The sequence below is a fragment of the Octodon degus genome, unplaced genomic scaffold (genome assembly GCF_000260255.1).
Source record: "Octodon degus isolate 3935 unplaced genomic scaffold, OctDeg1.0 scaffold00116, whole genome shotgun sequence".
Classification (NCBI taxonomy): domain Eukaryota; kingdom Metazoa; phylum Chordata; class Mammalia; order Rodentia; family Octodontidae; genus Octodon; species Octodon degus.
In genome coordinates, this window is record NW_004524692.1 from 8940369 (window position 1) to 8963860 (window position 23492).

The 23492-nt window shown below is 35.4% G+C and overlaps 2 protein-coding genes across 2 annotated transcripts; both read left to right on the top strand.

The window, feature by feature from the left end:
- Window positions 1–7341: 7341 nt before the first annotated feature.
- LOC101570986 (olfactory receptor 6K3-like) lies at window positions 7342–8289 on the top strand. Its single transcript, XM_004640007.2, has one exon. It carries the CDS (start codon window positions 7342–7344, stop codon window positions 8287–8289), a length of 948 nt encoding a protein of 315 aa, XP_004640064.2.
- A 13201-nt stretch (window positions 8290–21490) lies between these two features.
- Window positions 21491–22497, top strand: LOC101574293 (olfactory receptor 6K2). Its single transcript, XM_004639958.1, has one exon. It carries the CDS (start codon window positions 21529–21531, stop codon window positions 22474–22476), a length of 948 nt encoding a protein of 315 aa, XP_004640015.1. The 5' UTR covers window positions 21491–21528; the 3' UTR covers window positions 22477–22497.
- Window positions 22498–23492: the final 995 nt, after the last annotated feature.

The window sequence follows — 23492 nt, forward strand, 5'->3', positions numbered from 1 at the left end:
CATGTAGGCTAAAATATTGGTGTAGAAAACTATATATATTTAAAACTTTTGCCCAGACAATCTATTGATCAGTGCATTCAAATTAATATGACATGGCCTTTTATATAAATAATGTTATTGCAATGAAAATGACATATTCTTCAGGAAAACTTGATCAGTCTTGAAAAGTTTAACTGGCATTTCAAATCATAGGGAATTAAAACAAATTTTTAAATGTTCACTTCTTTAGAAAGCAATTTTTTGGAGACTATATTCACATAGCTTATTGATTTTCAGTGAATGTATCAACAGAAGACCATACTTTTCTAAAACTCTTGGGTAACTCACACTAAGGATAACTAATTAGAAAAGATCAAAGGAGGTTTTTGCTAATTAAACCATTGGGAAATAGAGTTGCTGTTTTTCATAGCTATTGTAGGGGACACCTCAAAAAGAATCTTCCCAAGGAACCTTCAAAAACAGATATAATAACCTTTCCTGTTGAACTTACTGGATTTGTACGGAACAGATCTAGGAAAGGGAAGGATCCATGTTGTCTCTGCTGGACATAAGAGAAAAATGCACATAAATCCAAGAGGTAGGCTTGTCATGGGTGAAATAGAAGGTAAATTCCTAGGCAAAGTGAGTTTGATTTGTGTTTTCTATTAAATAGAAATATGTGGGGGCATATTTGAAATTGAATTGATGACAATGCAATTGGTCTGAGGATTAGGATTGGAAAATCACTTATATCCTTCTGGAGCATGACAGATGGAATAATTAATACTTTTTCACTTGCCACTTGCATGATATTCTTGTCTGATTTTAAATAATCAATGTTCTGAATGAAATTATGACCCAGGAAGCTACCACTTTACATACCGATTTAAAGTTTCAACCAAATTAATATAAACTAGTAATATCAGTGCTGTAATTATTTAAGATTCAATATATAAGGGGAAATCTATTGTTTGAAGATCACATATCAGGATTTTGATTCAAACAGGACCCAATGTCTACCACAGGCACTCAGTAAGGAGATTATAGGTGTGCATCATGAAGCCCAGAGCCTCTCAGCTTTCCAAAACAGACCTTAGTGAATTATATGACATTTTTTCCCCTGTATTTAAAACCTTCCTGATGCATGATCACAGGTTCAAGCCAGCCTTCAGAGACTCTGCCCAAAATTAAAAATAAAAATGGACTAAAGAAAGATATCAATCAAAAGATATCAATCAAAAGATATCAATCAAAAGATATCAAAAGATATCAATCAAAAGGGTTTTTGTTTGCTTCCTTAAGATTTTTTTTTTTTTAAAACCTAAGGTACAAATTCTGACATGGCACAAATCTGGTCAGTTCATCAATGACTTTTCAGAAAAAGAGGTGTGTCATGACAGTCAGGTAAACACACAACACACAAGAGGCACAGCCCTGGAGGGCACATGGAACCTTCCTGAAACAGTAGAAAGGTTAAGATTTCTGAAGAGATCATACTTTCATTAGGCTATGTTAACAGTCAAGGAGCTTTCCATCCTGGGTTTTTTCAGTCCAACCCTAAGAATGTGGTTCCATTTTTTAATTTCATAAGGACTGCTTAATGCAATTTAAACAGATGTGTAGCATTAGTGCACTGGGCTCACAGATATGAATAGTATTTCTAGGTACTGTTCATGGTGTAGTGACTGAGGAAATGCTTATCTAGTAGTGAGCATTGTCAGTTGACAGCAGCTTCCAAAAGCAGCATGATAAAGTTTTGTTTTGGCTTTTAGAAAGAAGAACATACTTTTGAGACAATGTCTGAAAAACAAATTATCTTCCATCTTGTTCCTATTTCCTAGGATTCACAGTTTTACTGTGTTGCTATCACTATGACTCAAACAATCAAAAAACTTTTGCATTAAAAATTATCTTTTATTATTTAGGCCTTTTGTCCAGGATAAGCTGTGTGCAATTTGTTCTTTCCTACTAGCTCAAGTCGGTCCCCTGATTGTCCATTGAAGTCCCCTGTTATCCTGCAACTGGGAGTAATGGGGAACACATAGTGCCCATTATTTCCCAGGATAGAGCTCATGGACATGAAGCTGGACAGAAACAGAGGCCTTTATCAGGTGCAGTGTACTGAGAAAATGAACAGATCATGAATGTGCTCCTACAGGATCTGAGTGACGAGTGCTGAGTCAGTGGGTTGAGGTGGCTGAGCAGAACCAGGAGGGAGTGTAAGCTCCTGTGAGGATCAGAACAAGTCTGTGGATTAGACATTTTGATTGCCTACCAAGGGCATCAAGGCCTAATAGCTTGAAAATTTGTTGAACTTTTAGTCATATCCAGAATCTGACAGGCAGGATAGCTTTGTAAACTTCTTATGACTATGGCCATGCACATGCACAGGTACATTCTAGAATGGCATCAGAATATTTGGGGGCCATCCTCTGGGTAAGGGAAGGGATTAGTCACATATCAGCTTGCTCTCTGGCCCCAGGGGAAGTTTATTTACTGTCGGCTGAACCATGTGCTCAGCTTTCTGTTCATGTTCCACATTGTAAGCACAGAAGTCTCTCTGGTGAGCATCCAATGGGTAGAAATGAGTCTTTAGGAAAATGGATTTCTCCCTGAATCTTGTGTATATCAGTCGCTTGCCAATGGCCCCACACTTGGATGGGCTGGTAGTTAAGGTCCATGAATCAGACACTTGACAGCTTTCAGGAAGTCTTGTTAAAATGGTACAAACTCCAGCAATGATCAGATACTGGAGCAAAGAAGTCTAGGTAGACAATACATTAATATAAATAATAAATTTCATGGTAAAAACTGTAATAACTGATGTTTATAGTGCTTAGCAGACCCATCTGTATTCAGACATTGGGAGGATGTGGATGGTAGTGACAAGGCAGAAAGCACTATCTGTTTTCATTTCATTTTATTGCCAGTGATTGTAAATTAATAATCACCAATGCATGAATAGATGGAAAGGTTAAGAAGTGCAATACTCTTATATTTTTATATTCAATTTTAACTTCAGCTTGTGAATATTAAATGCTTTTTGTAAGGGCTACTGGAGTCCTCTAACTTATCTTCAAACCCATGAGGATGGGTAGAGGAACCATAAGCCTTGTCTGTTATAGTGGCTGTAGGTCAGGATGTGGTCATAAGTTTTTTGTGGCAGAGTCAGGGAGTGGAGAACCAGGAGGGACAGAAGGCTTAAGTAGACTGTTGAAATTTTTTGGCTAAAAGTACTGGGGCATCTTGGCAGTAGAATTCAAAACAAATTTCCTTAGGATTTCCCCCACTCTTGTTTGGTACTCCATCTGACCCACTAAGTAAGCTCAGTGGAAGTCAGCGGTTAAAGAGAAAATCCAAAGATCTCCCTTGGAACACAATGTTTGGTAATAATTCTCCTGGAATATCCTCCCAATATGCACTGGAAATGTACCAGATCTATCTCCGTACTCCTACAAGCAATGCAATACCCTTCTACAACCCCCAGTAGTACCTCTCGTACTTATCCTAGATCTTCTTCTTTCTAGTTGATATTGTGCTTCATTTGTCATCTAAATTATTTCAAAATTTGGTCTTTTTCCATTTATTTATTTATTTAGCCACTTATGTATTTTTAGTAAGGGTCTACAGTATCTCACGACGTAGATTGAACTCATAGTGATCTGCCTGTGATCAGCCTTCCATGTGCTGGGATTACAGGCGTGAGCCACCATGACCAGCTAAATCTTCTTCTTCTTCTTTTTTTTTTTTTTTTTTTTTTTTTTTTTTTTCGTTTTTTTTTTTTTTTTTTTGCATGGAACAGGGGATCCAGGCCAGTCTTAATCACCTTCTCAGCACACAATGGAGATGGGGCTGGTGCGACATGCCAGGGATCAAACCCCAGCCACTGTATCTGCCTAAGCAGGTGTTTTAATCTGCTGAGCTATTTGGCCAGATCTTGTTTTATTTTTATTTTATTTTATGCTTTGATTTTCTGCTTCATGTCCAATCTCTTCCCTTTAGCTAGTACTTTTTGCAAAGAAAATTCTAAAGATATTTTCTTATCAGTAACATTTTACATCAATAGATTCCTGATCTTACTCTGAAAATGTCAATAAGCAGATTATTACTTTATGCCAAACCAGGTTGTAATGCAGGAAGAACATCTTTCTATTAGATCCTCAGATGGTATCTTTTTAAAATAATAATCATATTGGAGAAAGTAGACCTTGATAATGAATTTTGTGACATCCAGTTTCATTAACTGTTCCACTGATCAACTCTCTGTAAAGTTTCATTAGTAAAATGTTTTATGTTCTGTATAACATTACACAGCTAGGAAGCATGTATTTGTCAACAATCTGGTAATGAGGGGAAGAAAAACAAAGCCCATTCTGAAAAATTATTTATCAAAGAGAAACAGTTAAGAGAATGAGAAGGAGATGAATTCAATTCCACACCTGTGTGCATTCATATGTGTGTGCTCATATATCAAATAAATGAAAATTGGCATCTGTACAGCAATAACATTTGTTTGCAATAGTCTTGTTTTATGAAAATCTAAAGGGTTAGCATGTGTAGGAGCAGCATAAAATTGTCAGTATGCATATTTTGTGAATTATGAGATCCACCAAATTATCAAAATATCCTAAATAACTTTTAAAGAGCTCTATGTTTAAATCACTCATTTTAATCTGAATGTATAAATAAATCATTCTTGAGCAAAATTACATGAAATTTTAAATTATTGTCACAAGATAATTTCTTTTAGCTCTGGTTTTAGTGTATGTTCCCCACTTTGGAAACTCCAGACTGGGTGAGGGGGGCACCACAAGGGAACAGGACTGGAGGGAAGCGAGTGGCCAGAGAGGCTACCAAGTCTGAGCCAGTGCACTGTTCTCCTGGAATCGCGGCAATAGTATTAGTTCAGGAAAATATCTACCACCTATTTGGGGAACGTACTGGAACATAGTATAAGCAAGTGTTCTTATTTACTCATATAAATTCACTTTTAAATAGTTCTACATTTTTTCAAAAGAGATAGTGTCTTTTGAACTTCCTTTCTGTGTGAGGGCAGGTTTGTGAGTGGCCTACACAGTGATTTCTGAGTCAGCTGATGAGTTTTTTCCTCAGTAGTTTTAGAGATGTCAGCTGCAGGCCTTATGTCACCATTTGGGGACCTGGTAGTGAGATCCTCATGTTGTACTAGATGCTTTAGTTTGGCTTTTATCTTTTTGTTCCCTGATAGTCTTTGTCAGTATATTAACATTCTGAACAAAGAGCTTACATAGTTTTTAAGAACCGCTACTTATTTTTAATATCTCTCAAGAACTGAAACTTTAGGATCCAGATGGAAAAGATCCAAAATATTCTGCTAGTTTTTCCACTGGTCACTTCATTCTGTGCATATACCTTTCTGCTGGCCTGATTTTTTTTTTCTACTGGGACTACTTTCACACAGGCTTGAAATTTATGCCTGGGTACCTCAACCCTTCCCTCACCATATGAAAATCTATTGTATAGTTTGATAGAAAAGGAACAGTCTGAAAATTGAGATTATTCAAGAAAATGCAAAATTCAGTTTCATGTTTATTTTATTTATATTTTCATTCAAATAGTTTACTTTTACCTTTTACCATTAATGTTTACTAATTTTATAAAATCTTGGATTTTAATGCTTATATTTTAATCATACCCCCATCAACACACTAGGATTTTTCTACAGTTTTAAAATTCATATGCTTACTATAACTTCAAGTGAGAATTGCAAAGGGCAGAAAATTCTGCAAGGTTACCCAAAATCCTGGAGTTCCAGGTTTCATTATATAATTTTGATAGCAAAGGGCTAAATTAAAATCCAGTCAAATATGCACTAAATTTCCAACTTCTGGTCCTTATAACACACTGCTTATTCAAATGTAATCATATGGTTATAAGACCTGAAGGTGCTTTGTAAAAATTCATTTTCATAATTTCTACATAAGCTTTATTCACTATTTTTTAAATTCTGCTATTTTTATTTTCCTTTGCTTCATCTGTCTTATTTCCACAAATTTCTGAGGATAATTCCTAGGAAGAGGATTCTTCCTACTGTCCAATTGGAGCTGAATTTATCCTTATAATCAGCAGGGTGGTGGAGGTCCAGAGTGTGGATCTGGTGAGCTTAGTGAGCTCCAACAACAACAAGAACAGCATAGTCGGGTGGGGTCTGAACACAGCTCAGGCCATCCCAGGTCAGTCCCCTGAGCACGGCCAGGCAGAAGCCACTGGGCCACAGCTGGGTATTCTCTCTACATACTAGTGCCATGGACATGAAGCCAATCAGAGGATTTTCTCTTTTGCCCTGATAGGCATGGTTAGTAGCAGAAATCAGTGGCCACATAACTCCAGCAAACTAAGAGGCAGGCACACAGAGGGGTCACAGGTGGGTGCTCTTCATAGCCCACCAGCCAAGCAGCATGTCCCCTACTGAAGTCAGTCCCAAAGCTATCTGAGGCCAGTATGTGAGGCTCTTCATTGGTAGGTTGGTGGTGATGAGAATTAACACTGGTTCTCCCAATGCTATACAACAGTAATTCAGACATAGAAGAACACCCAATGTGAAAGGTCAGCTCTCTGCTGGGTAAAACAAATGACTGAAAGCAGATAGCTGCGGATATCAAGGTCATGGGCTTCTAGGAACCTTTTTAATTTAGTAGTCAAGGTCATCAATAGTAGAGCCTGCTCCAGGTATCAGAATAACTCAGACAGCCCAACTGCACAGTTGGGTGGCTCTCCAAGGGTGAGGGAACTCCCTTGCTACCTGTGTGCCCTGAGTCCTACTTGTGGATGTCCAGGATGTGGCCTGGAAGCCCCATAACCAGGCCTGAGCCAGCACTTCTAAGCCCTGCCCACATTGCTTTTATATTTTCATGTTTTACTTTTTTTTGTAATACTGGAGATTGAACTCAGGGCCTTGCGCTTGCCATGCAAGCACTTATTCTACTGAGCTATCTCCCTCGTCTCCACATTGCTTTTAGAAAGAGAAAAATAACTAGATTATTTTATCAAATCTACAGTCAAAGACCATTAGAGAATTTTATCTCTATAGAATTCTCCAAGAATAACTTGGAGAATTGTTATAAAAAGCAATTAACAATTTGCATACTTCATTATAATACAAGCTTCAAGAAAGCAGATTTCAATAAACCCACAGACATACGGGGTGCAGAATAGGTACTAAATGAAAACCTGTTCATTATTTCATGATAAAGAGAAATACATGATTCACCAAAAGCTTATTTTCACTGGACTCTTACATGAACCAATGCATGTGGCCTTTTACATTATATCTAGGAAGTGAGTTGCACGTTTCTACCCACAAGAGTTAAGATTGTTAAAACCATGATGAAGTATAATCTAACTACGGTGGTGACTGAGTTTCTATTCTCTGGATTTCCTCAGTTTGAAGATGGTGGCCTCCTCTTCTTCATTCTTTTGCTTGTCATCTATATGTTCATTGTTATTGGGAATCTGACTGTGGTCTTTGCAGTCAGGATGGATTCTCGTCTCCACAACCCCATGTATAATTTCATCAGCATTTTCTCATTCCTGGAGATCTGGTACACCACCGCAACGATTCCAAACATGCTCTCCAACCTCATCAGTAAGCACAGGACCATCTCAATGACTGGCTGCCTCTTGCAGATGTATTTCTTCCATTCACTGGGAAATTCAGAGGGAATTTTGCTGACTGCTATGGCTATCGACAGGTACATTGCCATCTGTAATCCTCTCCACTACTCCACCATCATGACTCCCCAGCTGTGTGCTCAGCTCTCTGCAGGATCCTGCATCTTCGGCTTCCTTGTGTTGCTCCCAGAGACTGCTTGGATTTCCACACTGCCCTTCTGTGGTCCCAACCAAATCCACCAGATCTTCTGTGACTTTGAACCTGTGCTGCGCTTGGCCTGCACTGACACATCCATGATTGTGATTGAAGATGTGATCCATGCTGTGGCCATCATTTTCTCTGCCTTGATTATTATCATTTCCTATGTCAGGATCATCACTGTGATCATGAGGATTCCCTCTGTAGAAGGTCGTCGGAAGGCTTTCTCTACCTGTGCAGCCCATGTTGGTGTCTTTCTCATGTTCTATGGTAGTGTCTCCCTCATATACCTGCGTTTTTCGGCTACATTCCCACCAATTTTGGACAAAGCTTTTGCCCTAATATTTGTAGTTCTTTCACCATTTTTCAACCCTATCATCTACAGTTTGAGAAATAAGGACATGAAAATAGCAATTAAGAAACTTCTCTGCTTTAAAATGTTTACTGCATCTGCAGGTTAATGCTAGCTTGTGGGGACTTCTTATTGCAGATTACTCTTACATATCAACCTAAAAATTAGCATTTAATTCATTCACTTTCTTTCTGTTTTTTTTTTTTTTTTGTTTTGTTTTTTTTTTTTGGTGGAACCAGGGATTGAACTCAGGCCCTTGTGCTTGCCAGGCAAGCGCTTATTCTACTGAGCCATCTCCCCAGCCCCTCATTCACTTTCATAATGAATGTTTTGATTTTTGATTTTAGTACTTATCATATATATATAATTATGTTGTTGATGCATCTTTCACTAAAATAGCATGCACTAATTATGTATGTTTCCATAAATGGATAAAATATAAAAAAAATTTTTGGTTAAGCTATTAAAATGTGTTTTTATTAACATCAACTTTATTACTTTTATATAAATACTGTTATCATTTTATATCATTATTTTATAGAAAGCTAGTAATATGTCAAGTTTATGAAATATGATGGAATAAGATCTGTGGAAAAGACTACAGCTGCAGCAGTACCACTACTAATTTTGTGACCTTGAATAAGTCATTAATTAGATTCACAGCATCCTAGTTTTATTATCTATAGATATGAAAGTAATATGTTTTACAATTAAGCTTCAAATGTTATTATGAATATTAAATGAGGTACTCTGTAATAAGCTTACATATTTCATAAGAAGAGTTGCAAAATGAATGTAAACATGTTGTCATTAATTGATACCTTTGTTGTTGATACCTTAAAAAATAATACAATAAAAGAAGACAATATGCACTGTATTAATTATTGTAACTGTTGTACTAACCTGTTTTGAAACTGTCTCAATGTTATTTCTTTCTCAATGAAATTAATGTAAATGAATACTATAATGAAACATGATATATTACAAAACAAATAGCATACTCAGGAAGACTTGTCTATGCTTAAATTTCTGCTAACAAATTTTAAAATCTAAAAGAAAAGCATATGTCTGGAAACATATGACTTACCAACATCAAATCAATAGAAGATAAAAATCCTGAGTAGTCAAATAACAAGGAATGAAATTGAACCAATAGTGAAATGTTTCCTAACAAAGAAAATCACAGAACTAGAGAGCCTCAGAGCTTAATTTCACCAAAACTGAAAAAAAAAAAGAAAAATCTGTTTCTTCTCAAATCATTCTAAAGGCCTGAAATGCACAGAATATTTTCCAATTCATTCTACAAAGCTAGTGTCATACTATTACCATACCAAATGAGGACACAATAGAAGGAGGAAACCACAGACCAATTTCGCTGGTAAATAGAGATGCAAATTTATCAACTGAATACTAGTAAATAAAATTCACAGCACATCAAAACCATGCATCATGATAGCTCATTGAGAGACATGTAGATCAGAAATTATAACATATCACATCAAAAAATGAAGAAAATAAAGTGTATGTTGATTTCAATGGATGCAGAAAAAGCATTTAATAAAATTGAACATGTCTTGATAAAAAAATTTGAACAAATTAAGTACAGAGGGGTTTTACCCCCACATGACAAAAGTTTTAGAGCAATTAGGAAAGAGAAAAACTACTAAAATATATACAAATGAAAAAGCACTGTGTCATAATATTCATGTTTGTAGATCATATGATTCTTTATCTAAATGTACCAAAACATTATTAGAAATGATAAGTGAATTATTGTTGCAAGGTACAAAATCAACTTTAAAAAGATCAACTTTAAAAGATCTCTGGTATTGCATGGCATGCTGTCTCTCAGCAGAGCCAACCACCAAAACCAGGTATTTTGGAGAACATATATAATCCCAGTGCTGGGAAAGCAGAAACAGGAGGGTCACTAGTAGTATGAGCTGTGTAACGAGACCTTGTGCTAACTACATAAATAAATAAATAAACTTGTTTTTAAGAAATTAAAAATGGACTATATACAGAATAGAAGATTATTCAACCATAGGAGAATCATGAAATCCTGTTATTGTCAGGAAACAAGACAAAATTAGAGAATATTATATTAAGTAAAAAATAAAGATGAAGAAAATAAAGCACATATTTATATCAATGGATACAGAAAAAGCATTTAAGAAAATTGAACATGAACCAAAGGCAGGAAATGAAGTGCAACATGTTCTTTCTTCTAAGGGAAAGCAAAAAAGAAAGTTTACCTACATTTACAACAGTGATTGCTAGCGGTCGTATGACTGGTGGGAGGAAGGATAATGGAAGCTGGATTTGATCAGTATATGCTTCATGTATGTGCTGAAATATCATAGTCAGCTCCATTAACATATGCAAATAATACATATAATAAAAATAAAATTATTATTAAAATAAAATCAGTGGATTTTTTTGAAGACAGTAGTTCTTAGAAAAATATGCTAATTTAAAAAGTTAATCATAGAACATGAAATTTGGGACACCATTGTGTTACAGGATGTTACAGCACAGGTTCTCTTATGTCCTGAGTCCTCACTGACCTTGAAGGACTAGGGTTAGGGCCAAAATATCCCTGTAGCCCTTCTATTTCTCTAATTTTTTGGTCTGCAAACTTAAGTTCTTAACCTTCCAGAAGAGAGGCTTAATGATATTGTTACCCTATAACATAGGAATTTGAGCTTAGCGTTACTATCTGTCTGAATATCAAACACCTTAGACATAACATGGAACAGGTATTTTCCAACAATCATTGATGTGCTAAATGTTAAATCTGTATATACAAAATAGGATACATATACAGCTACTTTATCTTAATTCAATGAGAAGAAAGATTTATACTAATAGTGTTTAGACAAGATATCATATTTGCATCTTGTACTATGAATAACTTCTACAAGGACAACAATATACAATGTGTTAATTATTGCAACTGTCCTACTAACCTGTCTTGAAGCTGTCTCATTGCTATTTCTTTCTCAATAAAATTAATAAAATATATAAATAAATAAATAAAATAAAGACCAAGAAAGTTAATCATAAAAGTAGCACACTCGGGGGTATTGTAATTTCAGAAAAGGAATATGACTGAGGTTTCACGGGAAGAATAAAATTGAAGAATTCCAATAAGTGAGACAAGGGACTGCTAGGTATGTTGAATTGTAGCTTGAAAAGAGAATAGATGGTTAAAATACTTGAATATGTGAATAGTTGAGATCATTGTTACTTCATGTGCCTGTAGTCCCAGCTCTTGGGAGGCTGAACACAGGTGGATCACTACGAGTCTGATCTATGTGGTGAGACCCTGTAGATCTTGTAGACCCTTACTAAAATACAAAAAAAATCCTAAAGCAAACTATAAACTGCATTCAACGTCTCTTAAAACCAAGTAGAAGTAACATATATGTGTATCCCATCGAAGAACTGTAGAAGATATTACTTTTCTTATCCATTTTGCTTGCCATATGGGTATCAGCAAAAACACAGAATGAAGTAAAGATATATTCTATATGATGTCTTCCACCTGGAAACTGCAGGGTTAGATAAATTGATTGGGTTTTCTTTATCTAAAATTATAATGCCATCCTGTGTTTCATATTTATTTAGTCTTTAAGGTAAAGAGAGTGGGAAGTGTAACAGAATAAGATTTAAAAAGAAAAAATTGTTTACTGAATTAAGGGAATAGTAAACACTGGGAAAAAGTAATAAAATTAATTTAACAGAAGATAAACATAAAATACTTATAATTATATGGTTGATTAGACTCTACCAAGTCCATACGTTACAGAGAAGGTAGAAATACAGAAGCATTCTTAGTAGCTGATGGAAACTGTTAGGTCAATTCTAGACAAAAATCTGGATTAATTAAATTAAATGTGAAAATACATTGTTTTCTAGTGACTTTGTTCCTAGAAATGCTTTCCCATGATGTTTCCACACGTGTTTAACAACATCGTGGCAACACGTTTTGTCAACATCCATTTAGATGCTTGCAAGGTACAGTAGTTGAAGCAACTTATTATGAATAAGCAAGTATTCACATGTTTGAGAAGTATTTTATGAAGTGATAACAATGTCAGGTGCAGTGAAATTGATAAAGACAAAGAAAAATAATTCCTAAAAAATGCTGAGGAAAAAATCAGCAATAAATTGAGACCAAACCCTTACAATTATATAAATTGATAGAACATGTACCTATCCAATTCCACCAAATAAAAGAACATGGACCTAGAATAAACACATATGCTTTATACAAATGTATACATACAGAAAATATCTAGCAAATAAGATTATTCGGTATGCAGAAAAAAGAAGGGCAATGAACATGAACTGAATAAAAGTAAGTTTCAATATGAATTTTGTATGCATGTAAATAATATGTTTTTTCTCAGAAAGATTATATGCAATGGAAATTCTGAAATTTGTTGTCTAAGTTACTAATAATTTCCTTATGTCTTTCTAATATTTATTTATGCCTTATACTCATAACATCATAGGACTTATTATTTTCATGTAAAATAAGTATAGCGTAATATTGTGCTATCATTGCACATTATGTGATTTTTCTACTCCCTATTGGTGAAATTTTAGATTTTAAAAAAGTACTTCTAATCATAAGCAAGCTGAAAGTGAGACTCTGAACAATTTTGCAAATTTCAGTGTTGTTGTGAGATTAATTCTTAGAAATATAATTGCAGTATATAATAGTTTCCAAGATTTAAAAATTGAATAGATAATGCCAAACCACTTTTTAAAGATTGTTAAAATTTAAACACTCAACAACATTGAAAGTTCCTCTTTCAAAACCTCATCTCATCTGTGGTATCTCATTCCTTGTACGTTAGCCAATTATAGTGCTTTCTGTTGCTGTTATCAACTACTGGGTTGTCTGTTGCCAATTTTTCTGCTGAGCAATAAAAACTCATTGAAAATAACTGCATATTTCATTGGTGCTATGTTTCAAAATATAAAGCCACTGAAATGTATAAGTGGGGTATTATAATTTATGGAAATATTGAACTTTTGAATAAACCTATAATGATTGGAATTAATAAATTGTAAAAATATGCATTTATGTAATAAATGAAGGCTATTATTATCCATTTTTATAATTTATTATAATAGAATGCAGTGTAATCATCGGTTCTTAACTAAATGTTCTATAAAGATAAACATGATATTTTATATAGAGTGCCATAAAGTATAATAATCAAAGTCAAATTTAATTTTCAGAATGATCTTTTAAAGTCATATTTGATTTTCAGAATAATAAGAAGGCATATAGGGCTGGGGAGATGGTTCAGTGGAATAAGTGCTTGCCTGACAAGCACAAGGGTCTGAGTTCAATCCCCGGTTCCGCAAAAAAAAAAAAAAAAAAAGAAAAAAAAAAAGCAAGCATATAGCAGATATTCTTGACTCACTCATTCATTTCAGAACCTGTTATTCCTTGTCCATCTCTGTTGATGGGTTCCTAAGATTGAGATAGTGGCAAGAATATTAAATTCATTATTTTCAACAAAAGAACTAAAACTCTTTTAGGAAAAATATCATTTCGTATTACAAAGTGTGACGGTTTGTGTCTAGATTTCCACCCAAAGCTTATGCAGTCAAAGGGTTTTTTCAGAGGTGGTTGAATCTTGAGTGTGTGATGCTTGGATAAAAGATGTGTGATTGATATATCAGTCCACTGATTGGATTGGAAAAGATCTGACTAGGATTAAAGGTGAGAGTGTTATACCTACCTTACAGTGGATATTCTGCATTTAACATAAAGGACATAAACATTTTTTTTCTTCGTTTTTTGCTTTTGCTACCTGTTGGCACCATAAGCTATTCTCTATGATGGTCCCCTGACAAGGTAGCCTGCCTTTGAACCAGCCGATTGTAAACTGAAACTTCTACACACTGTAAGCTAAATGAACTCTTTTTCCTTTGACTTTGAGTGTCAGATATTACATCTCAGCAATGAAAAATGAGCTAAAACAGAAAACAAGAGAAATTCAAGTTGAGAATGGAACATTTTTTGTGTTGGGAAACAAGACTGTTTTCAACAGTTATAGAGTAAAATATAAAACAATAAATGAAAAAGGTTTTAAAATGTCTAAAAATGAACTTATAAATTAATTTACAACTAAGAATGCACTTATAAATTCTTTATACTGATAAAGATATCAAAAATGCAGCAATTTTAAATTTTTTCTCTTCAAGTATATAATATATGCAATTTAGCTTTATTCAGGAAAATAAAAGTTTTATAGAACAATTATATATTAAAATTGTGAGTAGAATTGAAACAATCCTAATAGGAATGGGAGAAAGCATTGTTAAGTTTCTTTAGTTTTGGGAGAGTTCCCCATCTGTCATTTCTTTTTCTGAGGATCTCTGTTACTCATAGAGAAAGAGGAGAAAGATAAATGTTATTAGCTAAACTCAGCCCCAAACTTCTATGTAAAATTAGTAGATGAAACCCACAGAAGATTTGTTCGTTGTTGTTGTTTTCTTTTACTACTGCAACTATATGTTAGTGCATGTTTGAAGTACAAAATGATTACATCCCTTGTAGGGAGCTGGTGCACCTGTATAACTGAACTTTGTTCTCTTTTCATTGCTCCTTCTCTCCTTTCCCTCCGTCTCTTGATTCCCCTTCCATTTGAGAAAGTGCTATCTTTCTACTCGCTATTATCTTTTACTTTGTTCTTTATTTACAATTTGGGTTCCTCGTATAAAAGAAATCATGTGATATTTAAATTTGTGGTTTTGATTTATTTCTCTTATTATTATGGTCTCCAGATGTATCCATTTTTCTACAAATGACTGATTTTTATGGGTGAATAATACTCCATTGTGTGTAAATTGCACATGTTCTTTATCCACTTATGCTGAGAGCCATATAGGCTACTTTCAAGGGTTAGCTATTATGAATTGTGCTGCTGACACAAGTGTTATATGATATTTTTTCACTCATGGAAAGACTTGAAATAAGTTAAATGGCCTACAAAAGAACAGAATGTAAGCCAAGCTCCCTCCTTTCATTGTTCATTGACTTTTCTCCACTATTTTTATTAATATCCCTCATGTTGTTTGATTTTGTTTTGTATTTTCATTCATTGAAAATCTGTAAGGCAACTCACCAAGAAGTAGTACTGAAATGCAGTGGTATTTCTTTAAAAAGACAAAAGTATTTTTATTTTAATGCCTAAAACTCCCAAGTTGTCTCATTTGTATTGGATTGGGATTCCTTGCGAGTGGCAATCTCCTGGTTAGTAGGTTGAATTTTTTTCTCTAATTGGAGTCATGATAGGGATTATTGTTTTTCTACTTACACTTATCTAGTATTCCCAAGAGAGCCCTATCTTGTACTCTGAGGATACTGGTTGTATTCAGGGAAAGATACATATAGAGAGGGAAATTAGGAAGGAAATATAGAGAGTGTACATTTGTGGGGAGTCAGAGCTATAGTCACTGACTGATGAGGAAATTCAGTTAAACTGGATGACTCAGGGTGGAAACAACAGAAACGTGAAGGAAGATTGCCTTATTATTTTAGTTTTAAATACCATAGTTTGGGGAATAATGCGTCATCCATATTCTTTCCAACTTCGGAGCTCAGTAGTAGCAAGGTCAGTGAGCTCACTACTTTGGAGGCATGGAAGAAGTGCAGAGAAACACCTGTGTCTGATAAGGCTACAGATATTAGGACTACTTGTTAAAAAGTTTTCCATCAAGGAAGAGGTGAGAAAGTGTTCATGGGTGTTTATTTATGCATTTCTGTATTTAGGTATTTATTTATTTATTGGTACTCAGGGGGCCCACCCATCAGCTCAGTTGTTTAAGTGCTTGATTAAACAAAGCAGTCAGGCTCAGAATGCTGTCGTTCAATCCGCAGATCCTCAAGCCAAACCAGACCTGCCCTGAAGGCATTGTGAGGCTGCCAAAAAAAAAAAAAATCCTCCTATTTATTGGTACTCAGAAATGAACTTATGATACATCCTGACACTATATGCACAGCACTATTTTATATTGATTTTTAGAAAAGTTTTCACTAGGTCATTAAGTTGCCCACCCGGAGATCAAACTTGTGATCCTCTTGCCACAGGTTACCAGAATACTGGAATAATAAGTGTGTGCCACATGTCCAGCTCAGGACAGGTCTTAATTAATTTCCCCAGAAATGGGTGTGTTATGAAAAATCCAATGTCAAAAAATTGCTTTAAAAATACAAATGAGAATAGCAATTAATTTCTGAGACATTTTAAGAAGACATGTTTGAAGAAATAGCTGAAATTTCTTGTTGGCTATTGTACGGTTAAAGCCATTGATATGTACACTTCTCTCACTGTACTGAATTCTGGATCAGAATATGTTCATTGAATAGGCCAAATAGTTTTCATTTTTGGTTCAGATCTTCTATGTCCTTTTTTAGCTTATTAAGCACATCTCATTAGAGGAATAACCAGTTAGACCTACCTTTGCAAAGAAGGTAAATTCTTGAACTAGTTACTGGCTTAAATTTAGAATTTGCTTGTAAATAAAATAGGTTGCTGGTGACTTTGGAGACATCAAAATTTATGGAAGAGAATGGGTATGTGAGGAAAAACTGAAGAAACTTTCAAAGAATATTTTAGAAAGAATGACTATATATGTAAAGTTATAGATACAGACATCTACATACAATCATCTCTATGAATAAAAAGTGAGTTTTGACATGTGATCTTCACTTATTAAAATTTTAAGAGGACACACAATACTGTAGAACTTTTTAGAAAACAAAGAAACAATTGCAAAGGAGATAAAAAGAAGCTATTTCAGGAAGGAAAAAGAAAGGCATTAAGGAGATTTAAAAACCAGCCAATGTTTAAGTAATAAGTATGGAAAAAATAACACTTTTGCTAAACTGAATTGACAGGTAGCATGTTGCCATGGCAACAAAAGATAAGTTAGCTTTGCTTTCTACAGAAACAAAAAATGTAGTATCAAAGGAAAAGGATAACTTGCAATTGTATGTAAATGCAAGTAGGCAGTTTGATGGGAATCAATCGTATAATCAAAAAACAAAAGGTCAGTGAAGACTAAGGTCAATGAGGACTCAGGACATAAGAGAACTTCTGTAGTGACACCACGTAACTCACTGATGTCCCAAATTTTCTGATTAAAGAGATTATGGTTCCACAGAGGAAAGTAATTGACAATGTATAGTGTGCCTACAGAGAGTCACCTAGGAGAAATAATTCTCGCAGGCTTTTGCAGAAAGCAAATTGGTCAAGCAATAGCCATGACTCATCAGGATGACTGACACTGACAAAAGATCTACAATGTGTTATACGTGGTTCCAGGATAAATCTTGAGGAGATTTGACTGACCTTGACGATAGAAAAAGTTACATTTTTAGTTATATAGGTCTTGCTTTAACTTGGTCTTAACCATCCAGCAGAAAAGTATAACCGCAAGGTATAAAAAGCAATGCCGTATCAATATGCTGAACTTTAAAAGGCTCAAGTTAACAACTTCTGATAATTACCAGTTGTACTAGTAACTCACTACAATTATAGACTGGATTATATTGGGTTATTTTTCTGAATTCAAGTACATATAATCGTTGGACTGGCATCAAGCATGAAAAGGTCCTTTAAAGACTTCTCCAAATACAGCTTCTCTAACAGCAATGGAACACCCATCTCTGACCAAAAAAATGGGGAAATATTGGGAGGTAAGGAAGCTAGGAAATTGAAAAAAATGTGTGTAAGTGGGACTAGGCCACAGAGCTTAAAGAAAACAAGGTATCTCAGTCCTGAGATAAACTCCTGTCTGGTTAAGGTCAGCTATCAGTTGCTGGGCAACCTTGTGTCATGTGTTACTAACTTTGAAAAAGTATAAATAAAAGACCATTTTATTGTGAAAAAAAGAAAAAAAAAATATATATATATGTATACAGAAGATAGGCTAGATATACAGCTACTTTTTCTTAGTTCACTGAGAAAAAATATTTGTACTAGTATTATTTAGATAATATATCATGTCTGTATCTTGTCCTCTGGATAATTAATATGAAGACAAAACTATGCAATGTATTAATTATTGTAACTGTCCTACTAACCTGTTTTGAAACTGTTTCATTGCTATTTTATCTTTTTTCTCATTAAAATAAATTTTAAAAACCCAAAAAACAAATATATTAAATAAAAGATGCTAGTGAAATAACAAGGCAAACTAAGTTAAATGGAGCTTGATTAATTTAGTTGAGGAACTTAAGGAATATATTTAGGTGCACAGAAAAAAAGTGAATAAAATCTACTCATGAAGTGTATATATATATATATATATATATTATAAAGCAATAAAGACATTTTTTCAGAAACTGATTCAGTTGTTAGGAAAGAAAAACCTTATATAATTTACTATTCCTTTGTAAAAGAATGACTAGTTTAAGGAAAGAATGTAAGAAAATAATACTTAGTGCAGGACTACAAGAGGTTTCTAATGGGAAAACTGATGGTCTTGAGTGACTGATCTTTAGAGAATGAAAACTTTTTTTTTGTACTTTTAAGGAAGGGTCTACAGGGTGTTCAGGGTCTCATCTAGATCAGACTCGTAGTGATCTGCCTATTTAACAGCCTCCCAAGAGCTGGGATTACAGGTGAGTGCCATCATGGCCAATCTCAATTGCCATCTCAGTGTGTACGAGGCATGGGGCCGGCACAGCAGGCCTGGGGATTGAACCCCTGGCTCTTGTGCCTGCTTGCATGTGTTTTAATCCACTGAGCTATTTGGCTGGCCCAGAGAATGAAGACTTAAGTAAAGTAAGGTTGGAGGTAGATAGCCTTTGAAGGGCATTACCAGAATGTAAGCACTACTAGGCATTGAAATAGATAAAGCGAGTGGATCCAATGCTTGTCCTCTGGTAGTTGTAATAAGTGAATATCACATGCTAAATAAGATTTATTTGATACATCAAAGAAAAAGTAAGCTAAATGAATCTTGATGATTAATTTGGTTTGGGAATTAAGGGGGAACCAGATAATCTTCACATAATTTTTCCTCTGAAACTGTGCCTAAACCAGCTCTTCTTATAAGGACACCAGTCATATTGGATTATGACTTACCTCAATGCCCTCATTTTAATATAATTGCATCACTGAAGACTATAACCAAATACAATCACATTTTGAGATACTAATTTTTGACATAATTTAGCCTATCATTGGTCACAGAAAGCCTGCATCAAGTGTAGAAAACATGAGACTACAGAGAAAGAATTTCAAACAAGGAATTCTGGAGTCATGGTAACGAGTAAGGAGGTTAGAAGTCCAAAGAAGTTGGCAATCTTGAATAAATAGGAACTTGAAATGGATGATTCTTCTCTATTGGAGGAAATATAAAATGAAGAGATTAAAACAAAAAATATTAACTTTATACTTAGGTGGTAAAAAATGAAATAACCAATGAGGGAAACCAGAATAGTGTGGAATGAAATGGGCAAATAAGGAGAGATTTTTATGGATTGGGTGATTGATCTTCTCAAGTTAATGGCAAACACATGAAAAATGGAGTATGGGCAATTTATTTAAAACATTTTGTATAAAACGAAGAGGCAAAATAATGCATTACACATTAGAAAAATGCTTATGAAAACTTACCAAATAGAGATGCGGTTTAAGAAGATGTAACTATATATGACAAGAGAAGTTTTCTTATCAATGTATGTTATTAGGACATCTTATACTGTGTGCTGTTTGAATGGTGTTACACAGAACCCTACTGCTCTACTCTGATACTGAACTACTCAGTGCAATGTTTCTAGCTCAGCCCTGTATGTATAACTACTGTATTCCTTTTCCATGAATTACTTCATTTGAACAAAGATTGCTGGTACAAAACACCTTTGAAAGACAGAAGGTGGAGAAGGGATGAGAAGAGGTAGAATTGCCTACTTTTCAAAGATAAAATAACATAAGAATTTCAATAGTTTCTCATCTGAATACTACCTGAATTCACTGTTTTCTTTTGTTTTGTTTTTAGTACAAGGTCTACAGGGTCTCACTATACAGATCGGACTGATAGTGATCCTCCTGTTTTCAACAAATCAAGTGCTGCGATTCGAGGCATTTGCCAACACACCCAGTCTCAGTTGACCTCTCAGTGTGCCCCAGGGACAGAGCCTGCAGGCGTGTGGTGCTAGGGATCTAACCTTGGTCTCTGTGCTTGCCCAAGCAGGTGCTTTGGTCTACTGAGCTATCTGGCTGGCCCTTTGAATTCATTGTTTGTTTGTTTTTTAACTTTCTGCCAAACTTTATGCCAGAGGGACTCTCATTTGGGGCAGCTGCATTCCATATAGCACCTAGCACGCTGCTCAGCTCCTCATGCTTCCTCTTGGTGGTGGATGTGTGTCCCCATGCTTTTCTTGATGAACTCAAGGGCATGTTTGTTCTTGGAGACTGTGAGCAGTTCCATGGCACACCACTCTTAGGGGACAAAGCCGCACACCTCCTTAATCATGTCCTGCACAAACGTGGTGTGTTTTGTGAGGTGTCCTCAATGTCAGCTGTGCCTGAGTTTGCTCACATTCTTAGTCACCTTGTGGCCCTTGTTGAGGCCCATGGCCATTGGATAGTGTAGGACCATGGCTACTGTTATTCAACAGTCACTGTGGTGGAAGCTGAATTCATTGTTAATATGCAAAGACAGGGTAAATGCAAGAGAGGAAGGAGGAGAAAGATAAACAGAGTTCATCAGTGATAGCTTTACCTTTATCATTAAATTATTTAATCAAATTATATTTTAAGAATCAGATGAATTTGAAGTTTAAGGAAAGACTCCTGGGAAAATTGCCCAAGATTGTTAAGGAATTAGTAAGATCTAAATATGAGAAAGTTAACCACTTTCATTGTTTACTATTACTTCAATGCCTTACACAATAATTTTAAAACATAGTCTTTTGGCCAGTAGGATCAACAGTGCCTGAATATACTTAGGCTGTACCACAGACCTGCTGAAGTAAAGACTCTCAGTGTGAATTCCTGCACTATCAGTTTTAACAAGCCTCCAACTGACTAATGATGCTAATATGTAATAATTACTCACTCAAAATATTGGTTGTGCTTTTGGATCGTATCTTTTTACTTATCACAAATTTAGTAGTAAGCAAAGAGAATATGCTCTACTTCAATTTTCATTTTTGTTCCTTCACACCCTCAATACAGGAAACTACCCAGAGACTGGCTTTTGGTAACTGGACTTGGGCAAATGGATTTTCTTTCAGACCAATAATAGACACTTTCAGGAATGCTTGAGTTCACTAGGAGTTGAAATCCTAACTTCTCACTTACAGATGGACAGCTCCAATCGGACCACAGCTCAGGAGTTCATTTTCTCTGCTTTCCCTTCTACCTGGGGATATTCTGTCATCTGCTTCATTCCTCTGCTCTTCATCTATGCTTTCATTGTTGTTGGAAACCTGGTTATTATTACAGTGGTGCGGCTGAATATTCACCTTCACACTCCCATGTATCTCTTCATCAGTGCCCTTTCTTTCCTGGAGATTTGGTATACCACTTCCACCATCCCAAAGATGCTGTCCAGCCTGCTTAGTGAAAGGAGGAACATTTCCTTAAATGGCTGTCTCTTGCAGATGTACTTCTTCCATTCCACTGGCATCAGTGAAGTCTGTCTTCTGACAGCCATGGCCTTTGACCGCTACCTGGCCATCTGTAGCCCTCTTCATTATCCCACTATCATGACCTCCAAGCTCTGTGCTCAACTGACTTTAGGCTGCTGCATCTGTGGCTTTGTCACGCCCCTCCCTGAGATTGCCTGGATCTCCACACTACCATTCTGTGGCTCTAATCACCTGGAGCACATCTTCTGTGACTTCCTCCCAGTGCTGCGTCTGGCCTGCACAGACACGCAGGCCATTGTCATGATTCAGGTAGTGGATGTGGTCCATGCAGTGGAGATTATTACAGCGGTGATGCTCATTTTCATGTCCTATGTTGGGATCGTGGCTGTGATCCTTCGTATTCGTTCAGCTGAAGGTCGCCGCAAAGCATTTTCTACCTGTGTCTCCCACCTCACAGTTTTCTTGCTCTTCTTCGGCAGTGTGGCACTTATGTACCTACGCTTCTCTGCCACGTACTCTTTATTCTGGGATACAGCCATTGCCCTGGCCTTTGCTGTTTTGTCCCCCTTCTTCAATCCTATTATCTACAGCCTGAGGAATAAAGAGATAAAAGAAGCTCTAAAAAAGCACATAAGTCAAGCTAAAATATTTTTTTCATAAAACTAGGTACTTTAAGTAAGAATTTTTGTTCTTTTTCATTCTCCATTATGAAAACAAAATCTTTTCCCATCACCTTTTAATTGAAACTGATCTCTTATAAATTTCTAATAAACAAACATCACAAATACATGAATTTGAGAGATATTTTTCTATCTTTATCCAATTCGATATACTTTAAGCATAGTTTGTTGATTGAGCTTTATGCCACTCAATTTATTTGAGTTAAATTCATTTCACTAAAATGATCTGGGAAAGAATTTGAAGAATGAGCCAAATTTGTAAATTAAGAATTGAGCTATTAATCAATAAGCAATCTAGAAAAGTTATACATCAAAGAATTAGTTTTTCTTATTTTTAAATAAATACTTTTTCATGAAATATGAAAACAATCTTTGCTTTTAAGGTGATCAAATGTATTGCACAAACTAAATCATAAATGCAATAAATATGTGTTAACTATCCAACCTATTGCCACACTAAATTTTGACCTTCTGGCCAATTGATCAACTGAATAGAATAATAATTCTTCTATTTTACAGTAACCTCCCTAGAAATTTAGAATTATGGACTCTTTTTCTGTTCTGTTATGTTGAAGACACTTTTTATGACTTTTTTTTTCTGTATATGCTTCATAAAGTTTGATTCCCTCAGGTCCAGATCTAGTTTGTTTAGCACTTTTTCCTTAATCTTGCTTTGCTATATATTTGATGTGTGGTGATTATTTGTTTCTTCTTATTTCTTTAAAGAGAATAAAGAATAATAAAATGGTTTTAGAAATGATATAGAATTTAAAGGCTGGTCAGATAGCTCAGCGAACTAAAGTGCCTGCTTAGGCAGGTGCAGGTACCAGGGCTGGATCCCCAGCATGCTGTGTCAGCCCTGCCTGTGGGATGCTCTGAGAAGGGATTGAGACTTGTGGTGCAGCCCTATGATCCTAGTGCTTGGAAGGCTGAAAACAGGAGGATCACGACAAGTCTGACCTGTGTAGTAAGACCCTGTATACCCTGTACGAAATG

Bases quoted from the DNA above. Each gene is read 5' to 3' on its own strand.
- LOC101574293 (XM_004639958.1), top strand. From the start codon at position 21,529: ATGGACAGCTCCAATCGGACCACAGCTCAGGAGTTCATTTTCTCTGCT.
- LOC101570986 (XM_004640007.2), top strand. From the start codon at position 7,342: ATGATGAAGTATAATCTAACTACGGTGGTGACTGAGTTTCTATTCTCT.